The sequence below is a fragment of the Physella acuta genome, unplaced genomic scaffold (genome assembly GCF_028476545.2).
Source record: "Physella acuta isolate Inbredline_101_S28 unplaced genomic scaffold, ASM2847654v3 ptg001064l, whole genome shotgun sequence".
Taxonomy (NCBI): Eukaryota; Metazoa; Mollusca; class Gastropoda; family Physidae; genus Physella; species Physella acuta.
The window spans coordinates 793,215-818,863 of NW_026732581.1; the positions used below are offsets into that span (position 1 = coordinate 793,215).

Sequence of the window (25,649 nt, forward strand, 5' to 3'; positions counted from 1 at the left end):
AGGCTTTATAACACTATAGCAATAATAATTGAATAAATTCTTATATGCCATTCAAATCCTCGGTCTGCTATTACAAACAAACATACATAATTGAACTTTATGTATATATATATATATATATATATATATATATATATATATATATATATATATATATATATATATATATATATATATATCAATATATATATATATATATATATATATATATATATATGTGTGTGTGTGTGTGTGTGTATAGTAAATAGCAACAACTTACTTGTGCACCAGTAAATTCTTTGATTGAATGCGACGTTTGTGTATTATCAATGTGAAATCTTTCTAAATCGCAGGTCAATGAATCCATTGCTTTTTTCTCACAGTCTTGGTTTGTGTAAACAATTTCAATTTGCACGCCAGTAGAAAGAACTTCTGACGCTAATGGAGCTAAGAAATAAAAAAACAACTGATATTTTAAATAATCTAACCGTAACTGAAAATGAAAATACATTATGTCTGTTTAAGTTGTAAAATTATTGTACTTATAAACTTTCATATTCCATTTTAAGCTAATACTATTGCTCAGTAAGTGTAAAAAATTTACCTCGGCAAAGATTATCAATCTTGTTGTAAATATCCTTAGTATATAGTGATAGTATTACATCTTTCAAATTTTTAGGATTGCTCATTCCAAATGTATGAATCACGGTCCTAATGTCATTTATAACATTGTCATCATAACCTAAACACGTAAATTATCAATATTCATTTTGCAAATATATCGCAGTTGAAGGGAAAAAATAAAACGTACAATAAACATTAACAATTAGTAGGTGTTTAATCATATAACATGTAGTAGCGCATGTTAATAAACAGAAATGCTTAAAAACGTTTTAATAAAAAAAGCGTTTATGTAATAATGCACTAAAAATACATGATTTTATTGAAATATATAACAATACAGTACTATTAACCCTTTATTTACGGAATTAGGTTCCGAATGACATTTTTTCTTAAACAATGTGTTATCATATTGCTTTTGGCACATTTAAAGCATAGTCGAAGGAAATTTTGTTTCATAAATGTTTAATGGCCCAAACATATATTTGTACTTATAAGTACCGTCAGGAATGTAGGACATTTTTTCCAAAAATTAAAAAAATTACAAAACAGGAAAAAACGATACACCCTATTAACTAATAACATGGCAATCATTATAACAATCATTTTTTTGTAATTTTCACACATAAACCCAGCACGAAAGTATATTTTTAGTCCAATTTTTACTGGATTTTCTATCGGAACATATCTCAGACCTCAAACACAGGAAAAGGTGCCGACATGTCATGCTCCCTTATTCCTCATTTCTGAGACATTCTTGTCTTTCGTCTTTCTGGTGTGGCAACAGTTGCCGGACTGAACCTGCTTTTGCTGAAGGCTTCCAATAGCCATTACAATGAGCCGCATAAACAAATATTTTGAAAACGAAATCCTAGTTATTCACTACACTACTACTAGTAATGCTAGTATAATTGTAGCCTACTAGAATGTTATGAAAAGTCTACACTACAGTGTAAAGTTCATAAAGAGAAGTGAGCTCAATGTGTTTGGAATAGCTGTTTTGTGTTTACTGATTCAAAATTACAAAACGATCTACATGCAGATGTATGGACTATTACTAGTCTACATGTATACATTACCTACACGCTAGCTATTGTAGGCAAGACAGTTTTTTGCAACAAATATAACTTACAAATCTTACTTCTAGAACTAGACTTTGGTATACAAATAACGTACACTAAATCTAGTAAACGAGCCTGCAACTGGCACCTCTATTCTTGTTATTCTTTTACTACTAGAAATCTGCAATTAATTACAATATTTCTGAGGAAAACCCTATGGTAACCTTCTTATAAATGCATAAATATATTTTTTTTAATTACATTTCGATAATTAATTATCAAAATAATATTTATGTCACTCAACATAAAAAATCTGCAATTTTGAAGAAATCCTAAAAAAAATGTCCGTGTGCCCTGACGGTACTTATAAGTCCACTTGTAAACATCGATCTATTACAAAGACAATTTGATAAAAATTGTATAACTAGAAGTTAAACCCATTTGCCTGACTATTGAAGATGCCAATAAAAAATATTCGGTGTTGAAAACTTGAAGAATAAGGTAAAACAAAGGGAAATCAGGAACGTGTGTGAGATATGTACAGAACGATTGTGAACTACTGATACAGGTAGAGATTGAAAATGGCGCCGCACTAGAAATTTTCAAAAAACATCGATCCCTCCACATACCTGTGACTCAAGGGAGATGATACTATCAATTACATCAATAATTTTTAAAATTCGTCTTAAATTAAAAATAATACAGGCGCTTAATTAAAGTGGTACTTATAAGTACCGTCAGTAGATAAAGGGTTAAAATAACTGTGCAGAGCTGCTTCTTAAATTTTAGCTATTTAAGTGAACATAAAAAATGGGAATACCTTAGCGCGGTGAATAGTATTTGATGTAGACAATTTTAATTTAATTTATTTAAAAAAAATAGACATTCACTTAAGTCGAAATTGGTGTCAGATTGCATTGACATTGTGTCTTAACCTCCGATCCAAGTTTTAAACAATTCGGTCAGTTAGAAGGGATCGAAATTTTACTTGGTATTTTCAATCCGCGACGAAGCATGAGAAACGGGCAAAGGAAGCAAGTGAAATAAAAAAAACAATGTACCAAGTATAAAAATTAATTTAAATACTAATTTTAAATCAGCATAGTTTTATTAATTTGTATATTAATTCAGACATTAACGATTTTATCTGTATCCATATATAGCTTGATAGAAACTGGATTAGATCATAATTGAAACAAATATATAAATATTTTAAGAAGCAAAATAAAATAACTTATATTTCTGTAAGAAATCTTTTGCTTAACATTTCACTTAGATATGGTTTTATATATACATATATATATATATATATAAATATATATATATATATATATATATATATATATATATATATATATATATATATATATGCATGTATGATATATATATATATATATATATATATATATATATATATATATATATATATATATATATATATATATATATATATATATATATATATATATATATATATATATATATATATATATATATATATATATATATATATATTTATTTATATATATATATATATTTATATTCATATATATATATATATATATATATATATATATATATATATATATATATATATATATATATATATATATATATATATATATATATATATATGGTGACGGGACAAATGATCTCAGGACAAATGATCTCAGAAAAAATATCTCAGACAAAATATCTCACGGACAAATTATCTCAGAACAAATTATCTCAAGGACAAATGATCTCACGGACAAATGAGTTCAAGGTCAATTGATCTCACGGACAAAAACAAAAGAACAAAATATATCAGGACAAATAATTCCACGGACAATTAATTTCAGACAAAATATCTCAGACAAAATATCTCACACCTAAAAGTAGTATGGGTGAGGATGTGGATGCGGATGCGGAGCAAAGGATATATAGGAAAATACTCGGGATGCGGAGGAGCCGCAGGGACAACGAGATATAGTGAAATACTCACCCACCTGGGTGAGTGGGTGATGCGGATGTGGAGCCTGGGACAATGAGATATCGTAAAATACTCCACATCCTGGGTGAAGTTGGGTGAGGGTGATGCGGATGTGGAGGGTTAGACATGTTATATAGTAAAATACTCACCCACCTGGGTGACGGTGGGTGGGTGGTTGGGTGAGGGTGGGTGAGGCGGGTGGGTGAGGGTGGGGGATGCGGAGTAGGTCAGTAGGTCACCACCGGAGACCTTGTGACATAATCAACAGCAGTGACGTTGTGACGTAATCACCATCGGTGACCTAGTTACGTAATTTTAATGAGATTTTAATGAGATTTTTAATTCGTTTTTATTTGTTTGTTGTTTTTACTTAATTGTTATTGACTAGTTATGTAATTTGATTATTTAATTGATTTTTATTTTTGATTAGTTTAAATTTTAATTTTTTAAAATTTTTAATAATTATTATTATTATTTTACTTTAATTACGTAATTTGATTTTAATTTTTAAAATTTTTTAATTTTATTTTTTAATTTAAATTTTTAATTTTAATTATTTTTTATTAACTAGTTACGTAATTTGATTTTAATTTTTTTAATTTTTACATTTTTTTTTTATTTTTAAATTTTTAAAATTTTAAAATTTTTTAAATTATTATTTTTTATTTCTAAATTTTATTTTTTAATTGTTGTTTACTTGTTGTTTAATTTGTTGGTTGTTTATTTGTTTGTATGTATGTTTAATAGTAAAACACGCCACCACCTGGTGGTGGTGTTGGAGAGGGGTGGTGGTTGAGAGGGGTGGTGGTGGTGGTGGATGAGAGGGGGAGTAATGACGGGGGTGGATGAGAGGGGTTCGCTAACGCCGACAAAAATAGAAAGTTCTTTGTGTCCTGACTTCCATTTAACCACAGCTATTACTCATTAGCGACAGCTGTTACTTATCGACCCGACCGTTTTTTGACACCCGCGATTGATTAATGTCGGGTTCACTGAAGCGACCACACTAGGGGGTCTGGTAATTAATCGAATCCATTATGTGCTTCTCAGCGTAGCCAAAATGCAACAGCTGGTACCACACTTTCCACTAACTGTTATACGTACAGTGCCATAGGTTTTTGATCGAGAAGAGAAATAATATTGATCGACCCGCGTCGAGCCTGTGTATCCATTAGCCAATATGCAACAGCTGGTCCCCCACTTAGCGGTGGCTCTCGGGCTTTTTTCATTAACTGATTTTAAGGTTTCCTTGTACCATCATTCTAAACGTATACACATTCACACACACACACACACACTAAAATTAAAACAAAAGTCTTCTTATATTTTATTTATTTATTAACGTTTTTTCCAAATCATCAAAAGGCTTTTAAAATATTATGTTGTAAACTTAACAAGCGTTCAATACATACTCGATTATAGTAACATGGGTGAGGGCGGTGAGCAGGTGGGTGAAGGGTGAACAGGTGGGTGAAGGGGGGAGAAGGTGGGTGAAGGGGAAACACGAGTAGGAGTAAAGGATATATAGTAAAAGATTCCACCACCTAAGTGAGGTGGGTGAGGAGGTGGATGTTAATTTTTTTTTTCATCAGCTGTTAACTTTAAGGTTCTATAACTCTATATATTTAAATACATTTTTTTTTATTCAACCGATTTTACTTTCCCTAACGTAAGTACATGTAAAGAGGGGTTTCCTATAGATCTGTAATGAATTAGGCCTTTTTGACTAGGACTTGTTGCCCAGGTGTTGACATGATACGCTTTTTTGAGATACACGTACACACACACACACAGACACACACACACACACACACGCACACGCGCGCGCGCGAAATTCATACTAGGTCGGTAAAGGCGGAGAGAACTTATAGGTATACATTATCATGGCGACAACAAAAGCGACCCTTATTTTATTTACATGAAAGAGTGTTTTCCAAAAAGTGTCATCATCCATTTGTCATTTTCGCAGCGGGGTTTATTTTAAGAGCACCCCGTGCACGCTTGTTTACATTTTAAAAGGCGTGTCGCGTGTCGTCCCCACATGTCTTCCCTAATAGAGAAACGAGAGGAAAGACAACTGTTCTAAAACTAGAACAGACTTGTTTACAGCCACGAGTATCGTCCCTTGTGAAAACAATTCGCGTCAGAATCCTATACTAAACATTCAATTTCTTTAACAAGTTAAAAAATAATTTAGGAAGACAATGGTTAACAACACTAGACGCCACCGTTTTTGTTTTCTGTGACGGCAAGGCACAATACACTTTTGTATTTTATGTCTCAAGTAGAAGGGTTGGATATTTTTTTTTCTTTCTAAGCGTGTTGTAAACAATGGGTAGAGGAGGCGATTACTAAGTAAGAGGGGAGAGAACGTGTTTTGCATCGCGATATTTGAAAACATGGCGATGTTTAACCTTAACCAAAAAAGACAAGGAAACTAGAAGGAAGACGAAGCTATATCTTAGTCTTGCAGCAGATTACCTTTCCATGTTCGCTTTAGTATTACAGTTTTCACCAAACTTCTTTTTGACTTGAACTTCTTTAATTTAAGAAGCTTTACTTATACATAATACAATTTTTATTTTTACCACTCAATGTATTTTGTTTTTCTATATCTTGCATTGTCATCTTAATTTTTGATCACCTTAGTAAAAATTTCCTTAAGATTATAAACTTCAAGTTTTAAAAAACAACAACGTTATAGTACGACGTGTCAAAAGACACACCGTTTAAAATGTCTACATTTAAATTTCACGAAAATAATGACTTAAAACTTAATATGGTATGACGTTAGCATACATAGCATTCAATCAAATCTCTCTAAAGTACAAACCAATATTTTTTTATTGAATAAGGGCTGGGTGAGTTATTTTTATCACTATTCGCTCTTCCCCTTCCCTTTGTCCGCAACCCCTTCCCCCTTCTCCCATCCCCTGAGCTCAATACCAACCGATATATAAACTGACCGTACCTCTACCAACACTATTCCTTGGACAGACAAAGGACAAAGTAACCAACCTACAGACAAACATTTATCCGCCTTCGTTTACTGTCACAAGTGACAACGTTCCCATCCAACTCCGAAACATGCCTGTACCAACTTTGAAACCTGTCTTGTTGAAAACAAAGACCGTCCCACTCTAGTGTTAACTCGACACCAACCAACTCCTAAACATTCATGGACCGAGTTTGAAACCTCCCTAGGTGAAAACTTCACCGAACCTAGTATAAACTCTACCCCACCCAATTCCTAAACATGCATGGTCCGACTTTGAAACCTGCCTAGGTGAAAACTCCTCTGACTCTAGTATAAACTCTGCCCCTCATCTATTCCTAAACATACATGTACCAACTATGAAACATATATCGGTGTTAACAAAACGCCTCCGACTCTAGTATGAACTCTACACCAATCGATTCCAAAACATCGATGTGCCAACTTCGAAACCTGCCTCGGTAAAACCAAAACTCCTCCGACCCTAGTATAAACTCTACCCCAACAAATTCCAAAACATGCATGTACCAACTTTGTAACCTGCCTCGGTGAAAACTTCACCGAACCTAGTATGAACAAGGTCCCCACCAATTTCTAAACATGCATGTACCAATTTTGTAACCTGCCTCGGTGAAAACTTCACCGACACTAGTATGAACGCTGCCCCCATACAACTCCAAAACATGCATGTACCAACTTTGTAACCTGTCTCGGCGAAACCAAAACACTTCCGACCCTAGTATAAACTCTACCCCAAATAATTCCTAAACATGCATGTACCAACTTCGAAACCTGTCTCGGTGAAAACACCGCCGACCCTGGTATAAACTCTACCCCAACCAATTCCTAAACATGCATGGACCGAGTTTGAAACCTGTCTCGGTGAAAACACCGCCGACCCTGGTATAAACTCTACCCCAACCAATTCCTAAACATGCATGGACCGAGTTTGAAACCTGTCTAGGTGAAAACAAAAACCGTCCCACGGTAATATAAACTCTACCCACAACAATTCCAAGAACATGCACGTACCAACTTTGAAACATCCATCGGTGAAAACTTCACCGACCCTATTATGAACTCTGCTCCCATCCAACTCCAGAACATGCAAGCACCAACTTTGAAACCTGCCTCGGTGAAAACTTCACCGACCCTAGTACGAACTCTGCGCCTATCAATTCCAAAACATACACGTACCAACGTCGAAACATGCCTCGGTGTTAGCAAAACACCTCCGACGCTAGTATGAACTCTACCCCATCAAATTCCAAAACATACATGTAACAACTTTTAAACCTGCCTCGGTGAAAACGTCACCGACCCTACTATAAACTCTCGCCCTATCAATTCCAAAACATACATGTACCAATGTCGAAACATGCCTCGGTGTTAACAAAACACCTCCGACGCTAGTATGAACTCTACACGAAACAATTCCAAAACATACATGTAACAACTTCGAAACCTGCCTCGGTGAAAACGTCACCGACTCTTGTATAGTCTCTGTCCCAACCAACTCCAAACCTTCCCTGGGCGCCCGCATAAAAATAACTCACCCAGCCCCTTAATCAATCAAAATTATTGATTTGTACTTTAGAGTGATTTGATTGAATGCTATGTATGCTAACGTCATACCATATTTAGTTTTACGTCATTATTTTGGTGAAATTTAAATGTAGACATTTTAAACGGTGTGTCCTTTGACACGTCGTACTATAACGTTGTTGTTTTTTAAAACTTGAAGTTTATAATCTAAGGAAATTTTTACTAAGGTGATCAAAAATTAAGATGATAATGCAAGATATAGAAAAACAAAATGCATTGAGTGGTAAAAATAAAAATTGTAATCAGACGTAATGTATTATGTATAAGTAAACCTTCTTAAATTAAAGAAGTTCAAGTCAAAAAGAAGTTTGATGAAAACTGTAATACTAAAGCGAACATGGAAAGGTAATCTGCTGCAAGACTAAGATATATCTTCGTCTTCCTTCTAGTTTCCTTGTCTTTTTTTATTTAAGGTTAAACATCGCCATGTTTTCAAATATCGCGATGCAAAACACGTTCTCTCCCCTCTTACTTAGTAATCGCCTCCTCTACCCATTGTTTACAACACGCTTACAAAGAAAAAAAAAATATCCCACCCCTCTACTTGAGACATAAAATACAAAAGTGTATTGTGCCTTGCCGTCACAGAAAACAAAAACGGTGGCGTCTAGTGTTGTTAACCATTGTCTTCCTAAATTATTTTTTAACTTGTTAAAGAAATTGAATGTTAAGTTAAGGATTCTGACGCGAATTTTTTTCACAAGGGACGATACTCGTGGCTGTAAACAAGTCTGTTCTAATTTTAGAACAGTTGTCTTTCCTCTCGTTTCTCTATTAGGGAAGACATGTGGGGACGACACGCGACACGCCTTTTAAAATGTAAACAAGCGTGCACGGGGTGCACTTAAAATAAACCCCGCTGCGAAAATGACAACGGGATGGTGACACTTTTTGGAAAACACTCTTTCATGTAAATAAAATAAGGGTCGCTTTTGTTGTCGCCATGATAATGTATACCTATAAGTTCTATCCGCCTTTACCGACCTATTATTAATTTCGCGCGCGCGTGTGCGTGTGTGTGTGTGTGTGTGTGTACATGTATCTCAAAAAAGCGTATCATGTCAACACCTGGGCAACAAGTCCTAGTCAAAAAGGCCTAATTCATTACAGATCTATAGGAAACCCCTCTTTACATGTACTTACGTTAGGGAAAGTAAAATCGGTTGAAACAAAAAAAAATGTATTTAAATATATAGTTATAGAACTTTAAAGTTAACAACTGATGAAAAAAAAATAAATTAAAATTAACATCCACCTCCTCACCCAACTCACTTAGGTGGTGGAATCTTTTACTATATATCATTTACTCCTATTCATGTTCCCCCTTCACCCACCTTCTCCCCCCTTCACCCACCTGTTCACCCTTCACCCAACTGCTCACCGCCCTCACCCATGTTACTATAATCGAGTATGTATTGAACGCTTGTTAAGTTTACAACATAATATTTTAAAAGCCTTTGATGATTTGGAAAAAATAGTTAATAAATAAATAAAATATAAGACTTTTGTTTTAATTTTAGTGTGTGTGTTTGTGTGTGTGTGTGTGTGTGTGTGAATGTGTATACGTTTAGAATGATGGTATAAGGAAACCTTAAAATCAGTTAATGAAAAAAGCCCGAGAGCCACCGCTAAGTGGGGGACCAGCTGTTGCATATTGGCTAATGGATACACAGGCTCGACGCGGGTCGATCTATATTATTTCTTTACTCGATCAAAAACCTATGACACTCTACGTATAACTGTTAGTGGAAAGTGTGGTACCAGCTGTTGCATTTTGGCTACGCCGAGAAGCACATAATGGATTCGATTAATTACCAGACCCCCTGGTGTGGTCGCTTCAGTGAACCCGACATTATTCAATCGCGGGTGTCAAAAAAACGGGCGGGTCGATAAGTAACAGCTGTCGCTAATGAGTAACAGCTGTGGTGAAATGGAAGTCAAGACACAAAGAACTTTCTATTTTTGTCGGCGTTAGCGAACCCCTCTCCTCCACCCCCGTCATTACTCCCCCTCTTATCCACCTCCACCACCACCACCACCCCTCTCAACCACCACCCCTCTCCTACACCATCACCAGGTTGTGGCGTGTTTTACTATTAAACATACATAGAAACAAATAAACAAACCAACAAATTAAACAACAAGTAAACAACAATTACAAAATAAAATTTAAAAATAAAAAATAATAATTTTAAAAAATTAAAAATTTAAAAAATTAAAAAATTAAAAAAAATTAAAATCAAATTACGTAACTAGTTAATAAAAATTAATTAAAATTAAAAATTAAAATTTAAAAATAAAAGTTAAAAATTTAAAAAATTAAAATCAAATTACGTAATTAAAGTAAAATAATAATGATAATTATTAAAAATTTAAAAATTTAAAATTTAAACTAATCAAAAATCAAAATCAAACAAATAATCAAATTACATAACTAGTCAATAAAAATTAATTAAAAACAACAAACAAATAAAAACGAATTAAAAAACTCATTAAAATCTCATTAAAATTACGTAACTAAGTCACCGATGATGATTACGTCACAAGGTCACCGCTGGTGATTACGTCACAAGGTCACCGGTGGTGACCTACTGACCCCCACCCTCACCCACCCACCTCACCCACCCTCACCCACCCACTCACCCACCCTCACCCAGGTGGGTGAGTATTTTACTATATAACATGTCTAACCCTCCACATCCGCATCCCCCACCCTCACCCACCTTCACCCAGGATTTGGAGTATTTTACTATATCTCATTGTCCCAGGCTCCACATCCGCATCACCCACTCACCCAGGTGGGTGACTATTTTACTATATCTCGTTGTCCCTGCGGCTCCTCCGCATCCCGAGTATTTTCCTATATATCCTTTGCTCCGCATCCGCATCCGCATCCACATCCTCACCGATACTACTCAAAAGGGACCTAATATACTACTCCTAAATTTTAATAGTGTAGTTGATAATTTTAGTTGATCTGAATTTTTTTTTATTGATTGTCATATGGTTATGTTTACTATGTTTAATATTGTTTATAGACCTATATAATAATTGTAAGAAATGTTTGCCGTATAAATTTGTCATATTGCACTAAACATTTTAAAGTTAGTATTAGTAATAATATAGTATAGGAAAATTGAAGAAACGTTTTCGATATACAGCGTAGGTGGGCTTGCCAAACATGTGACAATTCAACCATGTTAGGGGGATGAAACTAGATCAAAGAGGATGAAATAACAATAAAGGCACATCTGCGCGTCAAGGTGGCCGCCCGTTTTAATAGCAGAGACATGCCTTTAGGGAAAGACAACCGCCCTCCATGGACAATCCAACTAGCATCTTCAGTCAATAATTATGCATCGTCGCACTTTAGTGATCAGGTGACAAATGATTTTTTTAAACAAACAGCGGTCATTCCGGAGCTAAGTTTGTCGAAGTGTACATCTATCAAAGCGGTATTAGTGGTGATTACTCAGCTATGGGCCCTTTCGTAACCTCGCAGAAAGGGTTTAGGACATTAGTTTCTGGTGAGTTTATGTTTATGTGAGTTTGGAAATGTGAAATTAGGACATGTTGAGCAAGAGTTCACACAATACATGATCACATGATATTGGAGAGGTGTGATCATTTTGATGTACCTGCCAGCAAAGAAACGTAAAGGTTATGTTTGTGTTGATAATGCAATAAAAACAATAGTTTATCTTTACAAACCTGAAGACCCATTCACATTTTGGAATGCATTTCGCATGTTTTGAACCTTAACGTTGTTTAACTACTGTTGTTTTATTTGTTTTAGACATGAACATTTATTATACTTTTCAGGCTAAAGGAGTAAGTTTGTTATAATTTTTACTTTTTCGAATCAGATGCTACTACAAAGTTTAATAAATCTTTTAATGGTTTGCTAGGTTTAACAAATTCATTTTATTCACAATTATTATGCGTAAAAAAGTAAACAAAACCATAGTAACAGTCAATTAAAAAAAATCTAATCAACTAAAATCATCGTATATACCAGGGGTCTCCAAACTACGGCCCGCGGGCCGGATGCGGCCCTCGAAGTCCTCTCATCCGGCCCGCGGAGATCTTTTGTCCAAGGAAAAATCGTTTGTTGGTGATGGCTGAGGAACTTTGCCCAGAAAAATCAAAGACATGCCTGGAAGAAACTGGCCCCCGAACTGAAATTTGATAGTTAATGCGGCCCTCTGACTGAAAAGTTTTGGAGACCCCTGGTTTATACTATTAAAATTTCGCTGTGAAATATTTTGTCTAAGATATTTTGTCTGATATCATTTGTCCATAATATCATTTGCCCTGATATATTTTGTCCTTGTATCTTTTGTCCGTGAGATCATTTGTCCTTGAGAATATTTGCCCTGAGATCATTTGTCCTGAGATCATTTGTCCGTGAGATATTTTGTCTAAGATATTTTGTCTGAGATCATTTGTCCTGAGATTATTTGTCATGGAACCATATATATATATATATATATATATATATATATATATATATATATATATATATATATATATATATATATATATATATATATATATGTATATATATATATATATATATGTATATATATATATATATATATATTATTTATATATATATATATACATATAATTTATTGCGTTTTAAATACATAAACCTTCTCTATTGCACATCCTTAAAAAGACGACAATGATTTATTATTTAGAACACACTGTCATCGATATGAGACTATGAATTCTATTCGCTAAAATTAAATACCTGCACCGAATAAAGGTAAAGCTATTGTTGTTAATCCCATCTCATCAGCCTTTTCCAATATTTCATACACTCCAACGTCCCAACAATGGTCATATCGATTCAAATTCAATAGAAACAATTGCAAGCACTTTAATTTCCAGTTTTTGCACGGCATTGCAATAAATCCCCTTTGTCGCATGTCATTTCCTAAACAAGAGTGATATATTGGTATTATTTTTTTTAATTTAAGAAAGGCGTAGTTTTGTCTTATTTAATTACATAATAAAAGTGCTAAATTCTAGAATGAATGCTGTTAAGAAATGTAATGTCTATATTTTTATAAGCAAAACTTTAAATCTGTTTAGTTTGAAAACAAGATAAAATCAAATGAAAACTGAACTTAAAATCAGTTATCATAATGAGTTATAAAAATTGACTTTCAAGGCTGTTTAACCTAAAAAAAAGTTCACGGGGATAATAAAGTAATACTAAAATAATTTTCTGTTTACTTGGACCTAGTTTCGATAACATCTCAGTAAGTATGCGTTTAAAAGATTAATAGCGCAAATACAATAATTCAGACAATTTTTTTTAAAAATACCTTTCTTTTTGCATTCCTTAACAAACTCAGAGCCACACATCTCTACCACTTTTTTGCAAAGCAGCCCTGTAAAAGTTTTTAAATATATGTTTTGGTACAACATCTAAGCAACACATTGAACGATAATTCGTATTTATTAATATATCAATTCCTCCGATCATGCCCAGGACACATTGGGCAGTTGAAGTAGAGTTCATCTGTTTCAATAACCTCGGTATTTGAAGGGATATAACGGTCTGCGCTATGCGTAGCCGCCTTTACCTTCCCTAACGCGAGTCAGGTACCCTTAGAACTGGGAGGACAGAGACGTAATGACGTCACTAGTCCGAACCAGTGGCGTAACTAGGATTTTCGGGACCCTATGCACAAATTATCAATGGGCCCCTTCGTGAGACGTTAGGCTACAACTGAGTTAAACATGGGCAGCGGATACATTTATTGCTACCAGTGTTTCTACCAGTGTGGGGGGGGGGAGGCACTTGACATTTTCGGGGGTAGGGGGGGGACGGACTAAAGTTTTCGAAGGTTACGGGGAGATGGGACACTGTTAAAAGTATATATTTTCTATATAAATTCCATTTAGTTAGGGGAGGGGGGATTATACTCTCTTCGGGGGGGGGGGGGCTTTGTCCCCCTCCCCCTCCCCGAAAAGATACCTGGAAGAATCAATGATTGCTACTTACGATAGAGGTATTTTAAATAATGTAAAGTTTTGTATTTCATACGCCCTGATTGTGTATTTATGCAGTGCTGTAATATTGTGTACTGTACCATAATGTTAAATTTATTGGGCCACAAGGCAAAGTTGCGGTCCACACAGGGTAACACTATTTAGTCGTGGCACCATGACAAAAAATGTAAAATGTTTTATCCAGTTAAAATACTAAAAGATTAAGAAGAGAGGGGTGACAGCCCAATGAAAATGCAAAATTGTTGGGGGGGGGGGGGGAGGTTGGGGGAGTTACACCTTCAGTAAACTTTCAGGACAGCCGACCTTGTGACCACTAACCAAGCACATTTTTAAAAACAATTGTATCATAATTTATTTAGATTTGATTTATTTTTCATGCTTTTTAGTTTGCAAAATTATTAATGAGCTTCTTGAGATCTAATTTAGCTGGCCAAGTTACTGACCCAAAAGACATATTTCCACTTTGTTTCATAACTTCGTCCTAATATGCAAATAATCAGATTTAAAAATCCATCATTGACATCAAACTCTCCATTATAACCATCGAATGTTAAATAAGTATATTACGGAACTGGCATACCCGTCCGCATTGTTGCAACCTAGTCGTACATATAAGGGAGACAGCAGGGAGATGCAGGTTTTTTGGTGGTGGGGGGGTGGGGGGCGGGGGTGGGGGGTTGGGAGTTTCCCACTCAGTTGAGGTTTTTAGCGATACGTGAAAGTATACGGGTGCTGGATGTTGTATCTCACATTCAAATGTTATAGGCTGATTCACTGCATTGTTTACCAAAACTGCGGCAGCGCTTGTGGTCTTATTAATACGGGGTGGTCACTTATCGACGCCTACCCCGCCCCGCCCCCCCCAAATCAGCGAATGTGGTGTTATTAATATGGGGTGGGCCCTGTTCGACGCCAACCCTCCTTCACGTTCAGCGCCTATGGTGTTATTAATACGAGTGGGGCATGTACGTCTGTGGTGTTATTAACATGGGTGGGCCCTATTCGACGCCACCCCTCCCCCACATTCAGCGCCTGTGATGTTATTAATACTAGTGGGCCTATTTAACGCCCCACCACACACACACACTGGATTCCACTGCCTGTACCAGGGGTCGGCAACCTTTTGAGACGAAAGAGCCAAAAGTTACAATTTTCAACAATACCCGGTTTTTAAAGAGCCCCAAATTTTTATATGTCAATACCTTATTTGTTTAGTATTATATATATATATATATATATATATATATATATATATATATATATATATATATATATATATATATATATATATATATATATATAAAATCCTAAACAAATATCATACTATATAGATCTACATATAATTTAAAATAAATAGCTTTGAATATATGAAATAATGTCATTAGAATTTGTGTTGAGAGGATCTACCATGAAAGTCAGAGTACTTGCATTTGTTTTGAATAGCTCAAATCTCTCCGTGAAAACATCCTTCATTGACACGTTTTTATTAACTCAGCTTCGCGTTTGTGTGTTTGTTGTTAAAATTGACATCGAAAATTAGCCCACTTCTGATTGTTCTATAGTTCTGAAATTTGGCATGCAGGCTACTTTCGCCTAACAATTTCAGATGCAATCATAAAAACTAGCAATTAGAGACCGTAATTAGCTTAATTTAATTACGCCCTAAGGACCATAAAATTGAGGACATGATTTCTAAAGATACCGACTAGACTGGAGGCCTATTGACACAGTTACTTCGGCCCCAATCGATGTGAGCGCGCTGGCCGTGATCGTATAGTGGTTAGTACTTCGCGTTGTGGCCGCGACAACCCAGGTTCGAATCCTGGTCGCTCAATATTTTTAGTCCGTGTATTTATAAACACTTAGTCAAGTCATACTTAATCAAGTCATTAGATAAAGTAGAAAATAAACTATATAAAAAACTTTTTTAGAAACCACGTTTTTCATGTGTAGCAACGGACTAAAAAGGAGAAAATAAAATACTTAAAAAAAACTTTAAAAAACCACGTTTTTCTTGTGGACTAAAAAGTAGAAAATAACTATTTACATACATTTGATGACAAAAAACGTGGGTCGGGCAGATGGGTCGGGAAATTTGATGGTGAACGTACCCACGTTTTTTGTCATCAAATGTATGTAAATAGTTATTTTCTACTTTTTAGTCCACAAGAAAAACGTGGTTTTTTAAAAAGTTTTTTTAAAGTATTTTATTTTGTTTATAGTAATGCTGAAGTGATTGAATAGTAGCATTGGTTCCTAAACGATATTTTTTAAATATTTTTCGTAACTAAGTAATTTACTGCTCACCTTGTATTCAAAAAAAATAAATAAAAAGCAAGACGTAGGCCTACACTGGGTTTTCCTTTCAGTTTTACGCTTAGCTGGATTAGTTTCCATGAACTTGAATGTTTCAATTCGGAATGTACAATGTAATAGGAAGTACACTGAGATACGGAGTAACTAAATATTCTAATATAATAGTGAATGTTTATTGTTTATATCTATTGTTATATCCTTTATTAACGGGTGATGCAGACTTATATTTTAATGAGTTTTGAAAATAACATAAAATGCTTATTAATATTTGTGCAAGGAGCTAAAGAGCCGCAACTGGACACCAAAAGAGCCGCTTGGGGCTCTCGAGCTGCAGGTTGCCGACCCCTGGCCTATACGATATGAAAGGACTTGGGGCCTTTTTGAAATTTTATCATTTCTACTGTAGAAAAAAAAGAACATTTCCAAAAAGGAAAATCCCCCGCCCCTCCAAAGTGCCTTAGGTCTCTATGCCTTTCTTATCCTAGCTTTACGGTAGCTACACCACTGGTCCGAACCGAGATCCAATCTCAAGACCTTCGAACTAGCAGTCAGGTGCTCTATCATTCGACCACACTGTCCTTATTAATACATAGTCTACTTAAATACCTGAATTTTGAAAGTCCATGTTTTCAGAAACTGAACACATTATAGCATCGCAAGATTCTCGTGTAAGGTCACCCAGTTTTAAGGTCAGAGTAACATTTCCATGCTGATAAGTTGAGTTTTCAGTGGTCTTGGGTTCATTGCTTTTACCTTAAAAGCAGAATTTTTTAAAAAATCATAATTATTTAAATAATATATACAGGTTTGAATGCAGTTTTCGGGTTAGAAGAAGCGTAAGTACACACAAACCAGCCATCTTCTCAGTATATAGTATATATATATATATATATATATATATATATATATATATATATATATATATATATATATATATATATATATATGTATATATGTATATATATATATATATGTATATATATATATATATATATATATATGTATATATATATATGCGTATACGTGTGTTTAATTAAAAAAATTCTTCTTTGGTTTAAACTTTTTTGATAAAACGAGTAGCTATTTTTGCTTTAATACGCAGACTAACTCTTATGATTCAGACATCGTTAATACCATTTAATTTTAATAAATGGTGTTTAAATGTATGAGCAAAAAAGGCAGAAAACATTGGCGAACATTGCGCTGGTAATTATAATCCTTTTTAATAAAAGTTCTTCAAACCTTCTGACGTGGGATGCATTATAATTCGACACATTGCTGTCAACCCGCTGTTTTTTTTCTGAGTTATAAAAATGCTCAGATGAGCAAATTATTTATTTAGCTCCATCTCAAAACTTGTAGTATTTAACATAAACATTTAACATAAGCAGGGTTTCTTTCAGACATTTTTCTTAGGAGGGATGCGGGCACTTGAAAATTCCGAAGTAAAGTGGCCGAAACTGATTAATGTTACGGGTCAGTTGTAGGTTAGATATATATAGGTTAGAATAATCTAGAATCAGGGGAGAGTGCGTGTGTGAGTTGAGTTTACCCTAGAGTTTTGTTAACCCTGGTGTGTTTATGGATTGTTACCCCAAATTCGAATGCGGTATAAAAGCTGGAGTAAACGGTTCAAAGGGGTTAGGGGTAGCAGTTAGTTCAAGAGCGACCCTGTAACGTTAAACGTGAAACTAAATAAAAGTATACTATATGTGTCACGGATAGTTGTTGAGTTGAATTTAACCCGGACGTAACAATTAAGGTTTATATGATCTATTTAAGATATTTATTTTCCCTGAGTAACCCGGGGAGTTGGTTGACGTGCTCCGAGTGCAGTACTCTTCCCCCTCCGGACAGATGCGTGATCAAAAGTTTCCCACTCCAACAGCATATATAATAATATGTGTCAGCCATGAATTTGATAGATATTTTCATTAACAAATTGTTTTATACAAAAAGGCGCCTTAGTTAAATAAGTACCTATGACGTGACAAACACCTACAACAAGTTATGAGCCTGCAGTCAACAGGAAGAAACGCCGACGACACGAGAGGCGCTTTCATTTTACCTGTATTTTTTGTTGTTTATTACATACGGCTGTAGTTTGCTTTAATGATTTATATTAGCTGATACCTACCGAAACCAATATAGTTAAAAATTTGTGTCAACGTGCTTTCTATTTTCAATCCTTTTGCGTACTCCTAAAAACAAATGATTCTGCATTAGTATGTCATTGTTTCATTTTTAATATAAGACTATATTAGTTAAAGGAACAGGACATTACCTCCCCCGTCAATTAACCCCCGGATATGTCACTCCGGTATTTACCCCCCCCCCTCTCTCGGAGCAATTACCCTCTGTTAATTACAACCCCCCGACATTAAACCCCGCTTAAAAAAAACAGCAGTAGGACACTACCCCCCTTTCCCCGCGGTCAATTAAGGTCATTATATGTATAGGAGATTGAGAATGTCACTGCATATGTAGGCTTTTTTCACTTGATTTAATGTGAAGGAGTGGAGTTTAAAAGCGAATGACGAAAATGTAAGTCTTAAATGGTTTGCCGCTGTTTATATAGTCTTTTTATGTCCAGTCGGTTTTAACTTTTGAAGTGCATATAATTCTAATTTTGGGGAGTGGACTTGTGTGGCAGACGGATGAAATGTGTTACACCCTAAACGTGTTGCCACTGCTCTTAGGGCTTGCGTTTGATGTCCGTCGGTTTCTCTTTTGAGTTGACTGTCGTGCCATCCACGGTGTCAAACAAAAGGCGGCTTCTCTTTTGTTGTCTACTTCATAGTCTGTTATTACCGCGGTGTCGGGTATATATTTTGGGTAGACTCGTTGGACGCATTAGTTTATAGATGCAAGTCATCTGAAATATTTGATCTGTCTTTGATTCAAAATAAGAGAAACTAGATTTTGTGCTATTCTTATTTAAGCGTGGATAAAGTTCTTAGTATTCGTGGGAATCAACAAGTGATGCCCAAATGAATATGTTTATGTTTAACAAAAAGATTAAACAGGAGGTGTGGTTATGCATGTGAAAAGCGTCGAGGAAATGGAACAAAAATTTCTGAATGCAAAGCAAAGATTAAAATTAAAAACGACACTGTTGTTGGATTTCTGCATGAACACACACATGCATCAGTTGTAACACAATTTGAAGTTCTTCAACTTCGACACACTATTAAATAAACCATGAGTGATCTCCCCTAAACTTTCTCGAATATTCTTATATAACACTACGAGGGATGGCAACTCGGAATATAGACATGATTTTTAATTACATAAACTTTTAAAAATAGAATCTCGTAGAAAAAAGAATAATAGTACTTTATAAATTTACATGCGTTTTTTTAGAAATCGGAAATAGCGTAAATTACTACTTCCGGTCAACGTAAGTTACTCAAAATTTGATAGAAGGTAGAAGATTAGATTTTTTACTTCCAAGTGAAATTTCATTTATCTATCTGAAATAGTACTCAAGTTATAGGCTTTTGAAAAATTCAAAGTAGAAAAAGTACCACTTCCGGTTATCGGAAATCGCTCAAAAGTTGATACGGATCTACGATTTTGATATTATACTTATAAATTAAATTTCATCAACCTAGCTGTAACGGTACTCAAGTTATCGTGTTTACACACTCTATACACACACACACAGACAGGCACACAGACTTACGGACAAGATTGCAAAACTATGTTTTTCCGACTCAGGGAGGTGCAAAACGTCGAGATTTGCAAAAATCACGATTTTTTTTTTTGCACGATTACAATACTTTCTCTATACTTCGTATATACGAGAAACTAAAAAGGGCACTGGAAACAGAGGACAAACCCCAACAGATTCCTGGCAGAGAGATGCAAAATCTAAGTGAAGCAGCGTCTGTGCAGACGGTTCCTATTCCACTTCTGCGGCGTCTTATTCGAAAACAGCGACGAGCTAATCAGGTTCAACATCCTCTTCCAACCGATCGCTCTACCATTGAAATGCCGGAGGAATACAAGAAACATTCTAGTGGTGAGAATTTCCTATTGATTGATAGTGGTGTTGGCGACAAAAACAGAATTTCAATATTTGACACTAATGAATCATCCACTTTATAAGAGCTTACAATATTCAAATTAAATTGTTTGTAAGTTGTCCTCCATTTTCTAATTCAGAAATGTACTATTTTATGTTGTCCGTTTTTTTAAATTTTATTTGTGTAAGTTCATTTAGATTTTGTTGTATATATTTTTGAATGTTTGTAAGTTTTCCTTTTTTTTTTTTTAATTTCAGAAAATGAAAATTGAAAAATATATATTTTGTGTTGCTTATTTAAACTTTACTAATGTTTGTACTTTTTGATTTTACTATATATATATATATATATATATATATATATATATATATATATATATATATATATATATATATATATATATATATATATATATATATATATATATATATATATATATATATATATAGTTTAGTGGTGGTTCGGTGGAAAGGGGGGTAATTACATAAGGGGGGGGGGAATTGACATAGGGGTAATTGACACGGGGGGTAATTGCTCCAGGCGGTAAATTGAGGAGGGGTAATGTCCTGTAGACATTAGTTAATCCGTCTAATTGCATTTTAAAATTTTCAATTACTACGTAAACTTGCTCCACCTTTACCAATTTATACATGTTAAACAAAAAAAAAATTACCTGGAGAGAGCCAGCGTCTGAATGATGAACTACAATATATATATCATGTAGATATTTTGGATTTGTCTTTGAAAATTTTTTGATAGCTTCCACAATTATACGCTTTGATTCCACTGTAAAGTAAAATGTGTAAAATGACAGCATATAATTTATGTCAAACATATAATTTATTAATGATAAAAATGTTTATAAAAATATGTATATATATATATATATTTATATGTCTATATGTATATATATATATATATATATATATATATATATATATATATATATATATATATATATATATATATATATATATATATATATGATGCTTTACATACTCATTTTAATCTGTTTTGTTCGGAACAAATATATATGCCTTACTTGCTGGATATGCTAGGTTTCCAGTTCCGATACAGGGCAGAGACAGTGAGCTATATTGGCTGGATTCTGCCTCTGACAAGATTTCTATTAGCATGTTTTTTACCTGTTGATCATTTTAAGTAATAGAATTTCAAACTTTAATAATGCATAATAATAATGCTGTCTGACAAACCTTTATGGTTTTATTTGTTACCGTATTTAAAATAGTATTACTCTTAAAGACTTATTCTAAGTAGTTTTATTAATTTATAGGTTACTGTGATAAATACAACTTTTTAATTTAACATACAGTTTCGAGATCTGTGTCAGTGTAGTGGGGCAAACATGTAAAATACAATGTTTTACAGCTCAGGTTTCCATTGATGCATCTTGCAAAATTATAATCTTTTAATCCTTTGGGATGCCTAAAATAATATAACAATAATTAATCAATTAAATTGTATTAAATTTGTAACCGACTAATTATCCTTATTAACATGGCCATTTTTAAATGTTGAATAGTTATTTGTTTCCATGTCATTTGCATCACCTATACAGATCTGTTTTAAAAGTAAAATGTATTTAGTTTTAGATTATTGTAAGAAGAATATTGCAATTTTCATTTTACGCAGCTTTAAGTGAACATTTACATGTTATAGGATTTTAATTCCTATCACTATCTAAGATTGAGTAATAATTTGTGATTGTTATACATCTTTAAATATTTTATTAATATTCCAAACCATACATTTAAACTTAGTCAAATGAATGATTGTAAAATAAAAACAAGAATAAGGATAAAAAATGTTTAAAGCTTAGCCAACTAAAAATCTTCAAAATTTAAAACATACGGTGGTCAACCTGTTTGTTCGTTTATATTTATGTTTATCCTTAAATTTAATGTTCCAAAATCTCCTAAATTTTAGTGTTTATAACGGGCCAAAAATTTGAAAATTCATAAAAAAACAGTTTGAAAATATACACTTACATGTTTTAGCTGGGCACCTCAAAATATGGTAAAAGATTTTGAATTCATTGTTTATTTGGCATAAAGTTTAATATTTTATGAATGGTGGAAATCCTACGAAGAGTTGACTTTTTCAAGATTTTCAAATTTACTAAGATTTTACTAACAAATTTTTAATGGAAACACATATGCGGATATTCCTTAGAATAGCTATAGATAGTTAATTGTTTCTTAACGAGTATTAAAAATGGTTTTTTTTTCACTGGAGTCTACCCATTTAATTCTCACTAGTTCAAATTTTCAGAAAGTGTTAAATACAAAAATTATTTTTCAATGACTGGAAGTCCCTTAAATATTTTTAATTTCAATATAATCAGATTATTAAGCTAAACCATTTGACTTGTAAATTTTGGTTAATAATCAATGTTTAAATTTGCGCTGAATTGTTTCATTGTTATAAATACTACATATAAAATAAATTCAAAGCATTTTTATTTTATAATATCTAAAATTTTAATTTTCCATATACTATATTGTTGTAATGTATTAATTTATTACAGGTAAATGCAGTTAAAAACATTTTGGGGGCAAAAATGAATTATGGTAATGATAAGGAACATCAAGCGAGCCATAGACACATTTTCACGGATTTTGTCTTTCGTTATATGAGTTGCCAAACGATTTCAAACAATTAATTGATGCCCTAAATCAGTTTGATCCTTAAATTTAGTATTTTTTTGCAACAGAATAGATGAAATAATTTGATTTAAAAAGTTAGTAAATGTAAAGCGCTTCTAGCGGCTTCAATACCTCTTAGCTATAAAACTCGTTTTTCTATACATTAAAAAGAGAAGTCGTAGTATTGCTCAAAAGTTCATAGCTTAAAATGTTTAAATATATCCAGAAAAAGAACGATATAAAAATACATATGCACATGGTTTTGTACATACATACATACACGCTACTGCCTCGACTACTTGGTATTATCATCTCACGATTACTCACCTCACGATAAATCTCAACTGTCGAAAACTCAACTATTGTCTGCTCAAAAACACTTTTCAATTACACTCAACGAACAACTCGACTACTCTATATTCTCAACTCACGATAACTGAACTCTCGAATTCTCATATCTTGACTACTACACCTCCATCCTATCGCCATAACGTTTGAGAGGTTATTAAGTACACATCCGCCATTAAAAAACTAAATATTGGAGGGCAGCGACAATTTGATACCTACGCTTTTTTTTAAAACGGCACTCCCCTACAATAGTTTTGGCTACTACATTTGAATAAACCGAACCGGGTGTATATAGGTGGCTTTCAGCAGCGCTCCCAATGCTCCTGAAACCCCAGCGTTCGCTGAGGATCGGTCTACAAATTATATATCTAGTGTTTTTGGACATGAAAACGGGATAATGCTTATTCATTCAGAATATACAATGCAAATAAAACTAGAGCATTTGAAATGACAATTGATATAGGCCTAAATATAATATAAATTATTGAATACTTCACCAACAAAAAGTAAAAGTAAGGTAATCTTTTAGACCATAAGGCTGCTAATGTTGAATTTTTGCTTCTTTGATAAGTTCTATAGAATATTTGTGTGATTAGCTTTGTGACTACCTTTTGATACGTACCCAAATTTCAAGAATATTCTAGGGTCTCTAAACTGTGGATCGAACTAAACTTATTAAAGGCGACCAAACGGGTTTACAGTGTTAGTGATACACTCGGTTCTAAATATCTAATGATTATATATTTTAAAGATAAATACACTAAATTTAAAGTGCCATTCTAGACACTTTTTGCTGCCACAAATAATATATAATTTGTAATTACTATTAATTCACACATCTTTAATTTTACATTTAAGCTTTAATTTAAGTTTGGAATGTTTACTTTTATTTGTCCATTATATAATTTGTAATATAATAATTGACTTTTTAAAATGTGATTTAAAGAATGCCAATGTAACGATATCAAGCTATAACCAAAAGAGTGTTTGCCATTGTACAATACCAATGCAAATAATGTAGTAGCAATGCAGAACTTTTAATGCCTAATTGAAAACTTACATTTTTTTTAGTTCATCCTGTATCACCTTTCCTCCGGTTTTCAATATTGTGCTAGCAACTATACCTTTACTTAAGTCTAAAGACTTGTCTGCAGGTACAACTACTGCATCTGTCTGAAAATATAAAATGTTGTAGTAAATATTCGGTTGTAGCTATATAAAACATTTGAGAATGTAGAAATTCATACATATCATAACATCTATAAAATAATTTATAGATAGTAAATGAGGTATCAAGAATATACAATATTTGTCTTAAAACATGCATATTAACAAATATTAAAAATCTTTTTTTTTTTTTACTTTTTTTACAATGCAACAATAAGTAAACCTTATGAGAGTAAATGATTTCATACTTTGATATTTTAATAAAGATATACCTTTTGTTTTGTTATGTCGCCGTTGATTACTTTAACCTGCACGTTCCCAAAGCTACTACAATTTAGGGTAGAGTACATTGGAGACGACTGTTGTGTTGTGCTCTTAGCGCCACCTGTCGACAAGATATAAAAGTTCCTTTTATATTCACACGAAATTTTATTCATTCTAATATGCCTTTTTTTCGATAATACACAGTTCTGCTACTTTGCGTAGGACGGCTTTCGGGCCTAGGGCTAGAGAAAGCAACCCATCAAAGTGAGACTCAAACATTAAGCAACTGCTAGTTTCAGTAGCTCGTTAAGGACGATTATCCTGTTCCCCCACCCACTCGTGAAAGCAGCCGTCCGTGACGACATTTTACAGACGACAATTAAAAGATCAAGCATAACTTTTAATTACCTCCCCTTAGTTTCGAACTGTTTAAAAACTTATTTATCTGCCCCTAGTAACCGTAAACATTTGGGGTGAATCACAGCTCACCTGAAAGATGGGGATTGGGGTGGTAGCCATATGTCTACAAAACAAAAATGACTTTCTTTAAATATTTAATAACTAGACATATAGCCCGCTAAGGAGAAAATACAATTGGCG

General features: G+C 33.7%; 1 protein-coding gene across 1 annotated transcript; it reads right to left on the bottom strand.

Moving 5' to 3' along the window:
• Positions 1-554: 554 nt before the first annotated feature.
• LOC131955375 (protein mono-ADP-ribosyltransferase PARP14-like) lies at positions 555-25,222 on the bottom strand. The gene is made up of 10 exons (XM_059319496.1): positions 25,058-25,222; positions 24,679-24,791; positions 21,936-22,050; positions 21,647-21,749; positions 21,278-21,390; positions 18,714-18,777; positions 17,183-17,329; positions 13,570-13,635; positions 12,990-13,175; positions 555-721 (listed from the first exon to the last, which is right to left on the bottom strand). Exons 1-10 carry the CDS (start codon positions 25,220-25,222, stop codon positions 555-557), a joined length of 1,239 nt encoding a protein of 412 aa, XP_059175479.1.
• Between the last annotated feature and the right edge of the window lie 427 nt (positions 25,223-25,649).